Here is a 19,271-nt window from a genome sequence, read left to right on the forward strand (position 1 = left end):
TCAGTGATTTTGTTTAGAATACATTATGCTTCAAAAATTATTAAAATTCTCCTAAGTGGGAATATTGAGAAAAGGCAAGTCATGTGTTGGTTAAGTTTAAGAAGAAACACAAGTAAAATCTGTTAACCCGGTATGAGCAAGGTGAGTCATGCCTTGTTAATAAACACAGAGTTGATTGCTTTTCATCTTTTGAATAAATTAAAGTAATACGCAGAAGAACATTTTTAATATAAAAAAATAATATGAATTATTTTTTAAAACAACCCATGGTGTTCTGACAATACAATAGATAGTAAAAATATTGAAATATATTGTGGCACCATAATTTATATTTTTTTCTTGTGCATTGACTGTACGCGTTACTAAACATTGCTGATTAAGGTGAGCACTACACTTGTCCAAGCCACAGTAAAACTCACAGTTTACTTTAAGATGTTCACCCCATATCAAATATTTCATGAGAAAAATGGGATAATCCACTAAACAATAAGTCAGATATCCATCAGTGCTTTTGCTGAGCCATCAAGTATGTCCTCTGTATGTTGTCAATGGTAATAAGACTTGTCTAGATCTGTGTGCTAACCTCAAAAGATCCTGGGCCTCATTTATGAGGCTGTGCGTCACTTTTACGGCGCCGGTGCGTCACTTTTTGTGACGCACCAGTGACGGAAAAAATGCACCTTGTTGGGTTATATTTACAAAGAGACGCATCTAGGTAGATGTGTCACTTTGTAAACCCCTGCGCCACATTATACCTGCGCCAGGTATAATGTATGCAAGGGGGCGTATTGACGCAAGGAAGGGTCATAGAAGTGACGCAGTGAAATCTATGAGATTTCACTGCGTCACTTTTAGGACGCTGTTGCGTCAAAATCTTGCACCTGCCTCACAGCAGGCGTAAGACTGACGCAGGCCCTTTCACTTGGGGCTTGCCCCATGTGAAAGGGCGCATTGCTGGAGTTGCGTCACATTTGTGACACACTCCAGCAATGCGTCACTTTTGTGCTTACAGATACGTCAGAAATACTGACGTATCTGTAACTCTTTGCGACATGATGCGTCATACATTAAATATGACGCATCAGGAATGTCGCAAGGAGTGCGCACTGAGAAGTGACGCATTGCTGCTTTCACGCAGCGATGCGTCATTTCTCATAAATGAGGCCCCCTGGATCCTATTTTCATGAAACAACATTTATTTAGCTTGTTATATCTTTGTGTGCAGATAGAAGAAACATCCTCACTCACATCTGTATTGTTGAGGATAGCCAGTTGCAATAGCAACACACACAAATAGGTTGCACCTCCCAATTGTGATGTTAAAAAACATCCCAACATAATAGACTTTGCTTTGCAATGAGTGTCCTGCTAACAACATAACCTATACACTAAAATATTTGAGTACAGTAATCTACCACTAATGGGCAACTAGTTATCCTGTGAACTTCATGAGTCTCCTCTACATGGCATCAAGGGAAACTAGACGTGTTCCCTAGCAACAATGGTGTACATGTAAAGGGTCATTGGTGTATAGTACAGCTGAAAGGCAGCACAATAAAACTATGGTATTAGTTGTGATGTCTTAAAAATGCAACAAACTAATATAATGGATGTCCTAACAATTTCACAGCTAACCTGATCAGATAGCAGTTATTCCCATTTTGAAACTTTTTCGCCCAGATTTTGAGGTAGCAGTGAGATGTAGCTATGCAGAAGGCTCTAATAGTGTGGAGCTCTTCACTTTCCAACATAAATGTCAATACATGGATACTATGGTTGACATCCTCAGCAATTTTATTTCTCAAACAAAATCCTATATTTGAAAATAAAAATGAAAGACTTTTCTTGAAAATGTTACATACTTAATTTCTCTAAAGATTTTATAGCCCTCTGTGTGATCTTCTGGGAAACTGTGTAACTCCAGCCTTCTCCATGACTGCTTGTTTAGGAACAATAGTGATGGGAGGAAGATGTCAATTATGCCTTAAAATAATTCACACAAATTCAAGCTATCCTGGCTGATGAGGGGTGAGACCCTAGGATGCTTGCTTCTGGTCCATGGAGGACCTGGCTTGGAAGTTCGGGCTGGACTGTTCCCATGAGACACAGGGTCAAGACTGATTTGCATATGGCCTGATCTAAACTAGGGTGGCATGGTGAGCAACAGAATGATGGATTTAATCCAGATCTCTTGACCGGGGGTGAATGTTTTGATTTGTTCTGCATTCTGTCAATCAATTGTGTGTCTTTTGCTTCCTTGCCTTAGCTGCGCCGGGTATGCCCAGACGTGGGTCCTGGGCTTACTGTGCCACTGGATTCAAGCTATCCTGGCCGATGAGGGGTGAAACCCCTAAACTGGTCCTAGGATGCGTGTTTCCTGCCCAGAGAGGACCTGGCTTGGCAGTTCAGACTAGACTGTTCCCATGAGGCACAGGGTCAAGACTGATTTGCATATGGCCAGGTCTAAACTGGGATGGCATGGTGAGCGAAAGAATGAAGGATTTAACCCAAATCACTTGACTGGGGGGTGAATGCTTTGATTTGGTCTTGATTCCGTCCATCAATTGTGTGTCTTTTGCTTACAATAATTCACAACAGATTAATATAATACTAAAGCAGGGGGCAGCCTCTTTCCATAAGTTTATTATTGCCTATTAAACTTTAAAGTTCTCACCTTTCAATGCACTAAATTAAATGATTGCAATCAAACCTTTTGAGAGTAGAGAGAAATAGGAGGCAGCTGCAGTTCACCAAAAATGAATGGAACCATGCCAGGGCTGAGCTTACTCAGGCATAACGATGGAAAATGCCATGGGCAATGGTAAGTAGCTACAAGTCCATTGTAGATGATGATAACCTGAAGCAAAATGACACCTAGACAACTCAAATGGAAAAAAATACATATCTGGAATATAACGTGGGCATGTATATGGAATATGAGTATTTGGAAGCTTTGAAGCGGTGAACCTGATAGTGCCAAAGGTCTTTGTGTGCAGTGTGGCACACTACTGCGTACATATAGTCAACTGAAGCATTTGTAATCATTATTTGAGATTGCATTTGTCACAGGGCTCAATTTGAGCTAATGCTTTCCAGTGCTTGGCACCAGCACTTAAGATAGCCTGCCACATGGTGGTAGCGTTTGTCTAATTTAGGCTTGAGTGCAAAAACTGTTGTTTTATTAAATCAGCATACATTAAAATAACTAATACCTGTCACTTAGGCCATTCGTATAGCTTTAGGGACCTGAAATAATCTGAACCATCACACTTGTAGGAGTATGATGGTTCATCAGTTATTTTTTTTTTAATTCAAAGAAATTTTATTGATTTTACTTACAAACACAAAATACATAAAAGGACGGGCGAAGTATTGTGCGTACATCACATCATTCATGTAACCAATACTAGAAGACAGGAAGTGGTGGAACAGACAGCATATTACAATTGGCTAAATGCAAAGGGACGCAAGAAATTGAGTGAGCAACCAGGCAAGCAGAAGGCCTTAATAACCGAGTACTTTAACAAGATAGCATGTACACTGGATGAACTTGGCAGATCCGTGTCAGGTCCATATGCTGAGTTGTACTTTCCTCGGTAATGTTTCGTTGGGGTACAAACTGAATGAGACCGGTCATCGTGCACAGCATATTGTCCAAGAATTTGCTGATAGACCAAATTCTAGCAAGGGTCGAATTCTGAAAAGTACAAGGCCCGCAGAAAAAAGATTAGAAAGAAGAAAAGGAGAGTGGAGAGCGAAGAGGGACAGAAGGAGGAGAAATTGAGAGGAGAGAAGATTAGAGCACAGTGCCAAAGAGCTAGCGGTAGGGTATTAAAGTCAAATCAAAAAAGGGGGAAGCCTTCAATTAGTTCCAGCGGGAGTTCTCCATGGGCAATTAGGGGCGTGAGATGATATGGAGCGTGATCATTTTGGCCTAGCTCCTCTTAAAAAAATGAACCATTCTTGCTGTTACTTTAATGTGATTTTCCCAACGCTCTTCCAATTGCAAAGGACTATTTTACATGCAAGTGTTAACATTAAGACAAGCAGAAAGCGTTCATCCTTCCCTGTCAAATCAGGGTCTAAAAAGCCAGCCAAAGTATAAGATAGTTCCTTAACCAGGCGGATGTTAAAAGTCAGTGAAATGTATTTGAAAATTTGATTCCAAAACGTTTCTAGCATGGGGCATAACAGAAGCATGTGAGATAAGTCACGTGTGTGGGCGTTGCAATTCCAGCAGAGTGGGGATTGGATTAGATTTAATCTAAATAGACTTTTGTGGGTCCAGTATGACCTGTTTATGATCATAAATTTTGTTTGTGAGAGAGTAGGGGAGATTTTGTGTTTGAAGGGCATTGTGTGTATTTGCTTCCAGTCCAGTGTAATTGTTTTGCTGTTTGGTTCTGCTTACCACTTTTCCACATTATTCAAATGTTGTTTTCATGGCTCTCGGATCAGAAGTTTGTAAATCCTTGAGACTGTGTCGTTTTAGGGCTTTTTTTGTATTTGCTATGATGTATTTAGTGTGTTCCATTTAATTTGTCTGCATAGTCATAATCGCTTGGAGGGGGATTCCTTTAGTGAGCTCTAATTCCACATCTACCCATTGTGGTTTGTAGTTAGGGTTATCTATGTACCATGCAGCTCCCTGTTTGCAGAGAAATACTATTTGATAATTTCTGAGATTAGTTATCTTGACAGCTCTAGCAGGGGTAATGGGTGGTGCAAGCTGCAGTCAAATAGACTTTTGGGGGTCCAGTATGACCTGTTTATGATCATAAATTTTGTTTGTGAGAGAGTAGGGGAGATTTTGTGTTTGAAGGGCATTGTGTGTATTTGTATTTGCTTCCAGTCCAGTGTAATTGTTTTGCTGTTTGGTTCTACTTCCCACTTTTCCACATTATTCAAATGTTGTTTTCATGGCTCTCGGATCAGAAGTTTGTAAATGCTTGAGACTGTGTGGCCTGCCCCTAGTAATTGGGTGAGTCTTGAGGGGAGTGAGGGGGGGTTAAAATTAGAGGTAAGTTTCGAGATCTGGACTTTCAATTTCAGGAAGTCATAAAAATCTAACTTGGTTAAACCCTTATCTTTTTTAAGTGCAGAGAATGGAATAGGACCAGTCTCATTATATAGGTCTTTAAGGAAGTTGATCCCTTTGTGTGACCAATCCTTCCAGAATACAGTTTCTTTCTTTATTTTAATTGCAGGGTTGTTCCAGATCGCCTGTAAATTTGAGACACCCATTTTTGTTGTGAGGACAGTCTCCAGTCGTTTTAGGGCTTTTTTTGTATTTGCTATGATGTATTGCGTTCCATTTTATTTGTCTGAATAGTCATAATCGCTTGGAGGGGGATTCTTTTAGTGAGCTCTAATTCCACATCTACCCATTGTGGTTCGAAGTTAGGGTTATCTATGAACCATGCAGCTCCCTATTTGCAGAGGAATGCTATTTGATAATTTCTGAAATTAGTTATCTTAACAGCTCTGGCAGGGGTAATGGGTGGTGCAAGCTGCAGTTGTCTCCTGATGAGGGTCCTGGCATTTATCATACATTTTACATTTTTACTTATATATTGTCTCAATAGATGCTTGTCATTCAATACGTGGTGTGTTGCCACTCTCTCCTAAGGTTTGTATGGTTGGTGCCTTGCGCACACATCCTTGTGTTTTGTAATGCAACTGTGCAAGTTGCCACAGGGAGTCTCTCATGGTTTAACACCCCATTCAAACTGTTGGCATCTGCCATAAACCACTTTTACACATTGGGATTATCGTTAAATGCAAGAAAATCTGCCAGTCACTGTAATTAATTCTTACAGGAAAACTAGCCTTGCTTAGCATTGTGTGACATGGGATGCAGTGGAGAGCTACCATATTCAACTAATTGACGGGAATACCTGGCTGCCAATGGTAGAAACAGCGTAGGTCAAACACACTAGAGATGATGGGAGGAATGCTTGCAATAAGTCTAACCACTGGAAATCATCCAAGTTTGCCTTCTAACCCATCGTTCTCATGCCCCGTGACACCTCAGTTTGGACACAGCCATATGCAAATCAGTCTTGACCCTACTCTAATAGGAACAGTCTGACCGGAACTGCCAGGCCAGGTCATCCCTGAAACAAAAGACAAACAAATCAGAGCCACTTTCCTCCCTGATTTGGGCTCCTTAGTCAGGTGCAAGTAGGCTCCAGGGGCACAGCCAGTATGGGACTCACACCAGGGCATAGCCTTGCCATTGAGGGTCAAGACTGATTTGTGTATGGCGGATTCGAAACTGTGCTGGCATGGCATGCAAGCCAACAACTATCCTTAGTAATTACGAGTGCCTGAGATTAATTCAGCATCTAATCAATAATTGTTTGTATAAAACAGCGTATGGTCACTCCCAGTAAACAAACCCAATTTCATGTTAGTAACTTTTATCACATTGTAATGCCACCTCTGACAATTCAAGAAAGTACTCTGCCTTCTAGTGTGTATGGTTTGAGTGAATGCTGATGCGCAAGCTGTATATATGAATTATCGCAGATTTTTGACATTATATTCGGATTTTTCAATTGCGTAATATGTGATAAGTAAATTATTGGATGTTAACCGCTTCTGTGTGTCGGACGGTCCCCGGCCATCTGACGTCACGGTGGGCGTGTGCAGAGGATGGCGTGGGGGGGGGGGGGCCTTCCGAACCGCGCACGTGAGGGAATTCCGGTCGCAGTGAAGCGGTTAACTAATAATAATAATAAAACTTTCTGTCTTATACACCATATAAATATACACCATATAAATACTCTATTGTGCCCTCCTGTGTATTCTTTTAACAAGAATGTAATTGTAGTTACATAAGGTTTTTGTACACGAATGCAAGCAAGTAATATCATTCAGAGAGTCCCAGCTAGCACTTAACACCCATCACACAAACCACTCAAATGATGTTACCTGTAACATGAATCCCTAACTTTATTGCAGGTGACCCATGCTGGTGATTTCTTAGATGAATTCATACCTACCATTTTGTATAAGTTATGGAATTTTCTTTCTATGCTTAAAACTTTTAAGTTAGTATTCTTGAAGACAGTGGTGTTGTACTATGTTTGGAGGAGAACACTTTGTTTAAGACCACCTGCGCTCTATCCAAACTTTTGACAAGGAAGACTTGAGACAGTCATGCATAATTTACATTGACTTCCTCTATTCTTATCCATGGTGATGCCTGCCACGGCTCCTGACTGCAGACTATAGAATTGTATTATGACTCCACAACAAGACTCAGCACATACTAATGCCTTTCAGTGGGCATATGAATTAATACATTTTCTTTAGGAATTCTGGAAATTGATAGAAGCAATGCACACCTTCCATTGTTCTCCCATTATGGAATTTTACAATCCAAGCCTTGTTTCTTAGTTCCGGATGTTATTAGGGCGCATCGGCCAGCAATTTTGGCCTTCGAAAAGTTCCTTACTCTATTCTCTTCTCTTGTGAGTGTGTGGGCTCCCCACAGTCACCATACAAACATGAGCAAGCAGGTCTGGCCTTCGTGAAGACGTATGTAGTAAAGGAACCCATCACCCTACCCCCTCCTCTGCAATGCTTCTATCAGTATCTGCAGGTGGAGTGATACTAGCAAAAGAGCAGGAGCCCATTAGGATATCGGGCGGATCGCCACCGCCCTATGGTACCCCCCTGCAGTTCCATGCACAACATGGCAGGCACCGCACGGTGCCTGCCATGTTGTGCATAGAAGTGCACGGCTTGCCTTCTTGGCATTGTATGTGAAATAGGGTGAGCAACCCAATATACCCTTGCGGGCTTGGGCAAATGATAAATTCAGAAAAATAGGTCAGCAAGGGATTTTATTTGAGTTTATAAGTATCAGCACACGAGGGACGTTAGTTGATTTAGAACCCTCACTACTGTAAGTTAAGTGGCTGAGAATGACAGAAAACTTTAAAAACAAGTAAATGATGTTACCACACTAACAAAATAAATGAATACAATACAATGCTGAGAGCACTGCCCACCACAATGACAGAAATGCAGGATGCGCCTGCCACTGTGGCGGGTGCATCCTAATGGCCCCCACAGGACCCCCGCCCTTATGGTGGGCGGTCCATTTCACAATAGGATGGAGGGCAGACAAAGTCCGCCCGCCATCCTAATGGGTCCCCTAGAGTCTTGATGGGCCTTCCGATTTTGAAAGCAGATATTGTTTGTTTGCAAGAGACACATATTGAAGGCTCATGGAGAGATGTTTTGAATTCACTTGGCTGTAGATTAATAGGGCATACATCACAAGGTATGCGTATTTGGCAATCTTAGCTCGAGGTTGCGGCATACAGTTCTCGCAAGTACGGGTTGACAAACAAGGCAGATGGGTAATTGTGGAATGTCATTCTATAAACAGAGTTAAATGTGCACAGTGGTCTGTCTATGTGAGCATATTGGATGAACCGTATGTCATTGAATGGTTATACAATGATCTGACACACTGACCCCTGCCAATCATTTTATTTGGGGATTTGAACATTAATCTGTCTAGCAACTTGGATATTGGAGAACATCAAAAATATACAGGTCAGAGACCCAAAGTGTATCAAGCCTTAGAAGGTATTTGTAAGGATCACAAAAGAATTGATGTAATTGATGTATGTAATAAGTAGAGACCTAAAAAGCACAGGTTTACATATTACTCAGCTCCGCATCAATCGCATTCTCGATTGGACTATGTTCTGATGTCAAATGAACTTACATCTAATTGTAAAATTTAGCAATTTCCCCCGCTTCCTATCAGATCATAATCCCCTAGTTCAAGAAATTCAGGGAGTTGGGATGGAAACTAAAACCTCATGGAGCTTTGAGTGTGCCCTTATTGCAAATGAGGACAACTTAGAAGTTGGATTGCTGTATTTTTTATAGAGAATATCGGTAGTGCACCAATTGGCATGGTTTGGCATATGCTAAGGCATATATTTATGGGGGAGACATTGCAGTTTTCGTTGAATCAAGGGAAGGAGGAGAAAGGATGCACTCAAGTTAAACAAGACATTTTAGCCACAGTAGAGAAAAATCTGTTTAGTGTAGCCCAACAGGGAGGAGAAACTTGGGAGCCCCATCTAGGGGTAATCTCAAATCGGGCAACAGATAAGCTTGCGGTTTGGAAAGAAAAATCACATGAATGTATTGAACAAGTAATTATCTGCTAATGACAAACGGCCACCCACCCAAACTAGCAAATGAATCAATTCAGTTCCCGCAGTACGCGATGACATCGTGGTTGTGAGTCAAACCCCAATAGGACTGCAAAGATTCATAAACAAACTGATTGCATACTTTGACCTTTTAGGCTTGGATATAAATATGAGAAAAAAAACAAGGTGGTTCAACTAGCAGGCCCCAAAGCCGGAATAAAATATAAATGGTATGCTAAGGGGACGCAAATTGAGTAAACTAGATCATATTCCTATGGGCCTTGAAGCCCATAGGAATCAATGGCAGATACTGATTCGGTAATTACCGAATTGGTAAAAATACCGATTTTACAAGGGGGACAGGGTGTCACTTTGACACCCTGTGGCACCCCTGTTTTGGGCTTGTGTGCCATGTGACACACAGACATGCCCTTAGGGCATGTCTGTGTGCCACATGGCACAGGTGTACATGCACAGATGTGCATGTACACTGGAATTCGTTATTTACCATGGAAAAGTATTCCATGGTAAATAACGATTCGGTAAGGGCCTGTGGCACTGATTACAGTGCCACCTACATATTGATTTACAGAATCGGTATATTTACCGATTCAGTATTTTACCGACTCTGTAAATTTACCGAATCGGTAAATATACCGATTCTGTAAATAAATTGTCCCCTTCATTTCAAAACCCAAATACCGGTCGGTAACGGCCGAAATCGTCTGTTACCGACCGGTAAAGGCCTTCTTACATCTGGCCCTTAGTCCCTATCTGGAAAAGAAAAGAACTAACTGAAAATTGCCGTCTGTGTGGATATCGTAATGAATCAATATGTCATTTAATGTGCGTTTGTGATTATTTAAAAATAGAACGAAGGAAGCTGTTAATGGCACCTTTTAAGGACTTACAGATTCGTGTTGCAGGCAGGCGGTAATAAGCTGAATGAGAGGCACTTCCAATATTTTAATTTGTTGTGGTGTAAAATTTATGACGCAAGTGGACACCCTCTTATTGAAAGTAGATAATGAATAAATGCAAGGGGTGGATCCGCATAGGGATTTTTAGATTTGGTAATGTTTTAAAAGTTTTATTGAAATATGACGTTTTCTATGGGTGCTTGTTATATTTTTTTACTCTATGCTTTATGTTTATGATAAACCAAATAAAGTTGTTTTTGACTGACTAGTGAACAAGTAGGGTATCACTTGGCTGTGAGAGCAAAACAGAGAAGCAGGGCAAGTGAAGTGCAAGAAATTCAATATCTTTTCCACGGGTTAGTCTCGGACCCTAGTAAGATCAGGGCTGCCTTTCAGACGTATTATCAAGTCCTATACTCCGAAAGCATAAGAAGCAACTCTGAGAAAATAGCTGATGTTCTAAAAGCAGTACCTTTAAACAAATTGACTATAGAAGAGAGAGAGCTCCCGTAAGGGGCATTTCAATGGGATGAGATCTATACTGTTCTGTCTTGTCTCCTCTCCGGCAAGGCTGCAGGTACTGACTCGATCCTCTTGGAAGTCTAGAGAACATTTGCACCCCAACTGAAAGATCATATGATGACATTATTCAAACAAATTTACTGTGGAGTCTCCCCTCCAGGATCTTTGACTACAGCCAAAATTGGTGTCTTTTAAAAAAAGAACAAACACGCTATAGAAATTGGGTCATATTTCCTAATAACTTTAATGAAGACTCAAAAATCTATCCTACAGTCTTAGCCATATTGCTAGCACAGGTGATACCAAGATAGTTTCCAATCAACAACATGTCTTTATTTCTGGGAGAGACACCACAGATCATACTAGGAGAGTCATCTCTGTATTTGATGCAGTGCAAGTGTCAGAGGACCCCATGACCTCGATCCTGCTTGACGTGGAAAAGGCATTTGTTAGGGTCTCCTGGCACTTTCTTTGGGAGACAATGCAGATGATGGGTATCGGACCAGGGTTTACACAGGCAATGAAAGCCCTATGTTACAAACCTGTAGCTAATATCTTTGCTCCATGTGATACAACTGATCACTTTGAGATTTTGCGAAGGGCCCGACAAGGATGTCCTTGCTCTCCCCATTTGTTTGCATTATATATCGATCCATTTATACAAAACAAGAGTGAAATGCAGCAGAAATTGCTCTCAAAATTTTTGAGAAGGAAGCCTCACAAATTGGGGAGATCTGAGGATAATCTTTGAATAAAGACAAGAACCAAATTATCATCAACTAAAAGATCTCGATGGTAAACAATTGAGTGGTAAAAGATGTGACATACCTGTGTATCAGTATTTCATTCGACTTAGACTTAATTGTTAAAGAGAATTTGGATCCCCTTATAGGGACGAACTAAAAAGAGCTTGTTAGATTGAATAACCTACATTTCACAATAGTGGGAAGATGTAACATAATGAAGATGATTTCTTTCCTAAAATGTTAAACTTTTTTAGAACTATTTCATTAGAATTCTCGAACTATTGGTTGAAGACATTTGATGTTATATTACCAGATTTCTTTGAGCTTACCCCAAACCTAGAAGAGCACTGATATATCTTTCACTCCCGTAAGAAAAGGGCAGGTGGGGCTTACCAAATTTCAAGCTGTATTATTGGGCTACTAAGTTGCAATACAGCACTATTTTAATTCGGGAACCACCTATTAATGAGGCGCAAGAATATATCCCTTATGTATATGAACTGTTGTTAATTGGCAGGGAAGCATGGGGCTGCCTATGAAGGCAGCTAGAGCTTAGTTACTACAAAAAATGCAATTTAGTTGCCTTCTGGGAGTTCATAAGGTACGGGCATCGGTTCTTAGACTGATGGGATTAGGAAGAGATTGAACTTTTATACAACACTTCAGGATAACCTGAACCTGCCAGAGATTTTTAGGGATCAGGGCATTTGAAGGTGGTTTAAAGCACGCTTATGTAGAATAGGTGTATTTTATTCTCCTTTCGGAATTGTAACATTCGACGATCTTAAAAAAGACTTTGGTATTAGTCACGAGGAGTTTTTTAAGTACCTTTAAGTAAGAGGTAAAGGGGCCGGACCCTCATGCTTTCTCCTAAATTAACAACTCAGAGTAATAGCAATATTGTCATAATATATCATACACTGGACTCTGAAATGAAAGATGATCTTGATTAGTACTCTTTAAAGTGGCAAGAGAAACTGACAATAACAGAATCTGATATTTTTAAAGCTCGTACTCTATATCAAACTGTTTTCTTGTTGGCTAATTTGGAAGTGCAATTTTTTAAGACTAGTTTTCTGCTATATTACACATCAGCCAGGATTGCCAACGGGGGGGGGGTGTTGGCAGAGGGACTAGTTGCCACAGTGTGCTTTGTCTTCTGCAGACATAGTGCACATGTTTGCTACATGTAGCACCCTAATCCCTTTGAAGAATGAAATTACAAGGTTTTTGTATTCCAAATTGGAGATAAAAATATCTCTGACTCCAGTTTTGATTCTACTAGGAATCCAAAAAGAACTGGCATAGGACAGAGAGTCTTTTCTCAGTGTTTTGATGGCTATTTTAAGATTAATAATCGCCTTTGCATGGCTAGATTTGAAACCGACCCCCCCCCCCCTCCATTGTTCTAACAATGGCTGGCTTGGTTATTACCAGTTTACAACTTAGAAAAAACGGTGTACTCCAGGAAAGGCAGTCAGGCAAGAAAGAAAGGATGGATTAAAAATGTCTGCGCCCCTTACCAATGTTTTGTGGTGATTTATTATGCATGGGACCTCAGTCCCTTGGAGGAGGCATACAAACATCTTTTACCTCAGCGCGGTGTACTTTTAAACCATATGGAAACAGGCTTCAACTGACCAATTGATGAACTGAGATTATGATTTTGTGTATGTAATTGAAATCAAATCATCTTAATTGTAAAGAACTGGCTGTATATTAAAAAGCTGGTTGTACGCCAATACTTTTAGGCATGGGGAATGGGGAGGGTGGGGGAGATGTGTTGTTTGTATTTATGGAAAATGTGTAATAAAAATATTTAAAAGAAAAAAATAGAAAGAGATATTCTGGAAATTAAGGTTAATTCTAATTATTCCTAAAATTGTGTAAGTCAGGATTTGGCCATCTCAACAACCTAACAATATTTCCTAATACTACCATCTAAAGTGAGTTAGATAAATATATATATTTGTTTACAATTTTCTGTTTCGTTTTGATTTAACATACTTTGATTTGTCTCTATTTGCAGGAAATTTAAATTAATAACCTTATTATTCGTTCATGTTTTTTTTTCTTCAGATGTTCATCCTTGTACAGCAAGACCATGTGAGAACAATTCAACATGTATAGAGACAGGAGATGGTGGACACATTTGTTTGTGTGCCCAGGGATTTACTGGGAAACGTTGCCATCTTAAAAAAGGACCATGCCTCACAAATGGGTAACTTGTCACAAACTATGTTTATGATGTTAACGTAGCTTTTTCCACTCATGATTATTAACTGGTTGTCCTTTATTATTTATTTGCACACTATGAGCCTGATTTATGGAAGTGAACTTATACATTTGCGACTTATAGTTTATAAATGCACATTTCCATTTCTCTGTGCATATGGAAATGCCTGATTGAAGTGTAATTGCTACACTCTATCCTCCTGACTCGCTCTCCGTAATTAGTAATGCTGTTTGACTGCTCCTACTGCTTTAATATTTATATGTTCTTGTGAGAGCAATGTGGTGGGGATGGGGTCTGTTGGGATCAGCATTAGGAGTATGCAAAATTGCTGGTAATTTACTTTTGTGTAAGGATGTGTAACTTTGGCAATATGTAAACTATGCATATAAACGTAAACTGTGAATCTGTTATTTACTCTATATTTACCTTGAAATGTGTCCATGCAGCAATACTTAACATGCTAAAAACTAACATGGAAAACATAATTGCTGCAAACAAGAGCCACTTGCGTTCTGTTTGTTCTTGTTGTTCCCACACACCTGTGCTGTGATTTTCCCCAAACACCAATATGTGATGTGCCATAATTGCACAATTTCAGGATTTTCACATTATCAGCCTAACACGAAATTCTCAAAAGTAAGCAAATTAAGCTGGCAACATGTAAATACCTCCTGGGCTTATAGCCAGTTTGTCTTCATCGCTGCACAAAAGTTGATCATAAAGCATGTTTTCCTGAACTGACCTTAACATGTTAGTACAGGAAAATCAAGGAAATACATGTTTATCAGTTTGGCAGAGCTAAACGATTCAGCTAAGTACATCTGTACTCGTGTCTTACAAAGTAGAAAGGGGCATCTTATTGCCCTGCAAGCATTGCACTTTTTCGTACAGAAGTCTTGAAACAGGTCATAATGCATGTTGATGACAATGTGGTGCAAGAGATGCTGGCCTGTGTGCATATTAGAAATCACACACAAGTAACCCCCACCAAAATGGGGCTACTCTGGGAGAACACAAAAAGGGGGAGAAGAACAGAATATCTAAATTTCTAGTGGGCAACCTAAACCATTTTTTAGATTGCCCACACCCACTAGTAGTGGCCTGCTACATCATTGGGCTGCTACTACAGCATGGCGCTAACCAACGCTCATTATGGAGCGCTGTTTTTTTCAAGAAACAATATTTTCTCTAAAGGGATCCCTACTACAATAATTGATTTTACCCAATTAATAATTGATACAAATTAATTGGGTAAAAGAGACATTATACTCCAGTTTACCCACTTGGTTTTAATCCTGCCAAGTGGGAGCCATATTAACACCTTCACTGCGGCGGCTATTCCGCCGCAGTGCTACGCGGTTTTAAGGCGGCCGCGCGGCGGGAGCATGCTGGTGACGGAACCGCTCCGTCACCAGCGTCGGTTGAGCTGTGCTCGTGACGGAGCGGTTCCGTCACGGCCCGCCCCGCTCAATAGAACCCTCAGCGCAGGCGCGGAATTCGCGCCGCGCATGAGCGTTCTATCGAGCTGGGCGGGCCATGACGGAACCGCTCCGTCATCAGCACAGCGCGACCGCGGCTGATGACGGAGCGGTTCCGTCATCAGCACCGAAGGGGTTAAAGAATGGGGGTACCCACCTAGACAGTTTTAATCAAATATTGTTTGTTGTAGTAGGGATTTCTTTAGAGAAAAAAACTTGAAAAATAGGGAAACAGCTCGAAAAAGCCATTACTGATTCAATATAGATTAAAACAAGATGATGCTGAGGTACTTCTAATTTAAAAATCAAAAGGAGGCTCAAGCAGTAATGGAGCCAAAGTTAGACTCTCTAGGGGTGCAGAGACAGAATATTGAGTAGAAAATATCAAGTTGCACAAATATCGATTCATTAGTATCGTGGATCAGAAATATCGACAACAAGAATATCGTGGTCAAGAAAATCGACCTAAGGTAAGTAATATTGATTTCAAAAATATCGAAGTGTTTAATATCATTTGCAAAAATATAGGGGCCGATTCCGATCTGGGTCGGAAGGGCACCGAACGCGATCGGGACGGAAAAAGTACGAGCCGTACGCGTGTTTTCTGCCCAACAAGTACATCTGTACGAGCGAGCAAGTACGATGCTAGCAACGCAAAATTCACTGACTGAGTCGTTTCCGGGTCCGGTTCGGTCAGAGAGCTTTCCGACCCAGATCGGAATCGGACCCATAGTTGTTAAAAATATTGTTTTTATTATTATGTATTTTAGTATATATTGTATATGTATGTGACCTATATTTTTTGTAGAAGAATTGCTTGTATTTTTAATACATGTGTTCCATTTTTCGTGGTTATTAATTTTGTAATTAGAAGTTTACGCTTTTAGTCTTGCAGCAGGTTTTTTTTTTTTAAGAGAATAGGGTGGGGAGTAATTTAATTATATGAAATGTATTCATTGTTTTTTTATTTGAATTTTGCATTTTTAGATCCATACCGGGTTGTGGGTTTATAGGGGAATAGGATGGGAAGTAATTAAGTTATATTAAATATATTGATTAATGTTTATTTACAAATATTTGTTTGAGATCTTAAAGTGTTAAATGTGTAAAGTAATTTCAATTAATGAATGAATAATTGGTCGTTAATTAATTGTAATGAATTAATTGGTAATTAATTATGGTAATTGTGTAAATATTTTAGGTTTGTGTTATAGTGTTTATAGTTGTAAAGGGTGGGAAGTAATTTATTTTTAATATATGAATTCATAATTGGTTGTTAAGCAATATTAATTCATTAATTGGTTATCAATTTGGGTTATTTTGTAATTCGTTTTAGGGGTCTATTGTGGTTTTTATAGGTGTAAAGGGTGGGAAAGGGGGTAAGTAATTTATTTTTAATTGATGATTCAATAACTGGCTGTTAATTAAATTTAAATAATTAATTGGTAATTAATTATGGAAATTGTGGAATTAATTTTAGGTGTGTGTTGTGGTGTTTATGGGAGTAGAGAGTGGGAAGTAATTTGTGTTGAATTAATTAATATACAGGGGCCGATTCCGGTTTCGGTTGGAAGGGCTCCGAACGATGGTCGGAGCCCTTACAACCGAACTGGAATGTGTGGGCCGGCTTCCTTTCCAACCGAGCCATTCTGATGGGCTTGGTTGGAAAGGAATCCGACTTGGATTTCCAGATTGCGGACGCAGTCCGGAAATCCCTCAGTACTCCCCCGGTCGCCTTTTTTACGACAGAGGGAGTACGATGGCAACTTTTCACTGCCTTTTCGTGCCGGTGTGTCCGGCACGAAAAGGCAGTCGGAAGCTGTCTCTGGGGGCACCCAGCAGGGACCCCATGGGTGTGAGGCTGCGGGAGGGCTGCCTGGGGCCACCTATGGTGCCCCTCTGTTGATCCCTGCACCTGGTGGAAGGCACCTTGGGGTGCTGGCCACAGGGTGCAGGGATGAACTGCACCCCTGCTTCCTAAAATGCAGGCATGCATTCCGCTTGGAATGCATGACTATATTGTTAAGTATAGCAAGGCTGTAACCGACAACAGCAGGTCGGTCGGTTACAGATCCTGGCCGATTCGGGTCAGTCCGACATCGGAATTGGCCCCTTAGTTGTTAATTAATGTTAATTATTTGATATTTATGTTGAGTAATAATTTAGTTTTGTGTGTGTCGTTTTCACTTTTAAAGGGGTAAATGGAGGGTATTACTTACTACTATAGTGATAGTTTTTAATGTTAAAATGCGCTTTAATTGAGTTTTATTATTTTATCGTTTAATTTAGGTTTGTGTTGTGGATATTGTAGTTTTAAAGGGTTTGTAATTAATGTTTTTTTATATAAAGAATTGTTTTTAATTGATTATTAATTATGTTAATTATGTAAATAAATGTAATTAAAAATGTTGAAGTGTTTTCTTATTGGTGTGGTGTTTAAGGGAAGGAAATAAAATAAATACATGTATGTTTTATTTAATTACTTTGTTTGTAAATATTGTCTAGTTTAAAATATTTGTTTTGTCGTATATGATTAATATTTTAATATGTGTTCTTTTATGTGCTTATTTTGATATTTTCTTTTAAATATTGTTTATCATTTTTGTTTTTATATATATATATATATATATTTTTTTTTAAGTGTTTGAGTATGAATACAATTTTTTTCCTCTGGTATTCAACACTTTCCCTACTGTTGCATTTACTGGAGTGGGAATAGTCATTTTTACCCCTCCGCTATCCAGCACTTTCCATACTGTTGCACTCACTGGAGTTGGAATATTCATTTTTACCCCTTTGCTATCCAGCACTTTCCCTACTGTTGGACTCACTGGTGTGCGAATAGTAATTTTTACCTCTCCGCTAGTCTACACTTATCCTACTGTTGCACTCAGTGGAGTGGGAATAGTCATTTTTACCCCTCCGCTATCCAACACTTTCCCTACTGTTGTTATCTCTGGCGTAGGAACAGTAATTTTTCCCCCTCCACTATCCAACACTTTCCCTACTGTTGCATTGCTTGGAATAGGAATGGTAATTGCTACCCCTCCGCTATCCAGCACTTTCCCTACTGTTGCACTCACTGGAAATGGAATATTAAATTTAATTATTTTGCTATCCACACTTTTCCTACTGTTGCACTGATTGTATTGGGCAATTTAAGTATACATATTTTTTCATAGTTTAATGTTTTTATTTATTCTAGAATGTTTTTATATTTTAAATTTAATATATATATATATATATATATTACCTACTGGCGGTCGCCAGTAGGTATATATAGTTAGGATTTTTTCCCTATGGGATTTTTGAAAATTCTATGTCTAATAACTTTGGCGTTTGTGGACGGAATTGGCTGAAATTTTCAGCAAAATGGAACATTTTGTTTCTGAGCAGCCCCTGGAAATTTGGGGGGAGTTGGTCCAGGGGGGGCCGAGAAAAAAGGGGGGCCCCAAAACGTGTTTTTAACATTGAGTTTTCCATAGGGCGGTTAGCCTCACTTTTAGCCCGAACGGCTGAATGGATTTGCACGAAACTTGGCAAAATTGTAGGGACTGGTAGCCCGATGTGCCTTTTGTAGGTCTCAATATATGTGCTGCAGTGGATTTTGAGAAATTAACGTTCAAAAAAAGATATATATCTGTAAGCGCGGACCAGGCAGCGCCCCGGTTCGCGTACTTGACGCGTAACGGAACTTCGCGTAGCGAAGCTGATTGGCTCTCCGGTGTCTGTCAACATTCTAAACAGTCCGGAGCGGCCGCCATCTTGTCTCTCGGTAGGATCGAGAGACAAGAGGAGGCCAAAACAAAGGGGGAAATAACTATAAGGGGGCATAGTAGATCCTCGCTGACCCCCTAGGTTTAATGTGGAGGTTTTAAAGGGGCCCCGCGAAGCAAAAAAAAAATATTTTTTTTTTGTTTTTTTTCGTGGTTAGCGTCCGGTACACGAACCGGGAAGCGTTCTGGGGAGCGTACCACAATGAAAAATGAATGATAGACTTTTCAAATGCTGTATGTTAATTGATTGTTGGTTTTGTTGATTATTTTTTATTTTTTTTTATTTTTTAAGCTTTTTTTATTGTGTTTCATAATTTATTAAACTTTCTCACATTTCATTGTCAGAAATTTCATAATAATCATGGAATATAGATTGTAGTCTCTGAGGTTGTAAAATGTCCTCAT

At 39.8% G+C, this 19,271-nt stretch overlaps 1 protein-coding gene across 2 annotated transcripts in view; it reads left to right on the forward strand.

Moving 5' to 3' along the window:
* Window positions 1–19,271, forward strand: part of DLK1 (delta like non-canonical Notch ligand 1) — a 172,184-nt gene that overhangs the window by 142,407 nt on the left and 10,506 nt on the right. For both annotated transcript variants that reach the window (XM_078660187.1, XM_078660188.1), the window contains one exon: window positions 13,456–13,597. In XM_078660187.1, the coding sequence (XP_078516313.1) occupies window positions 13,456–13,597 (142 nt within the window). The remainder of the gene's footprint in view (window positions 1–13,455; window positions 13,598–19,271) is intronic.

The sequence above is a fragment of the Lissotriton helveticus genome, chromosome 9 (genome assembly GCF_964261635.1).
Source record: "Lissotriton helveticus chromosome 9, aLisHel1.1, whole genome shotgun sequence".
NCBI classification, from domain to species: Eukaryota; Metazoa; Chordata; class Amphibia; order Caudata; family Salamandridae; genus Lissotriton; species Lissotriton helveticus.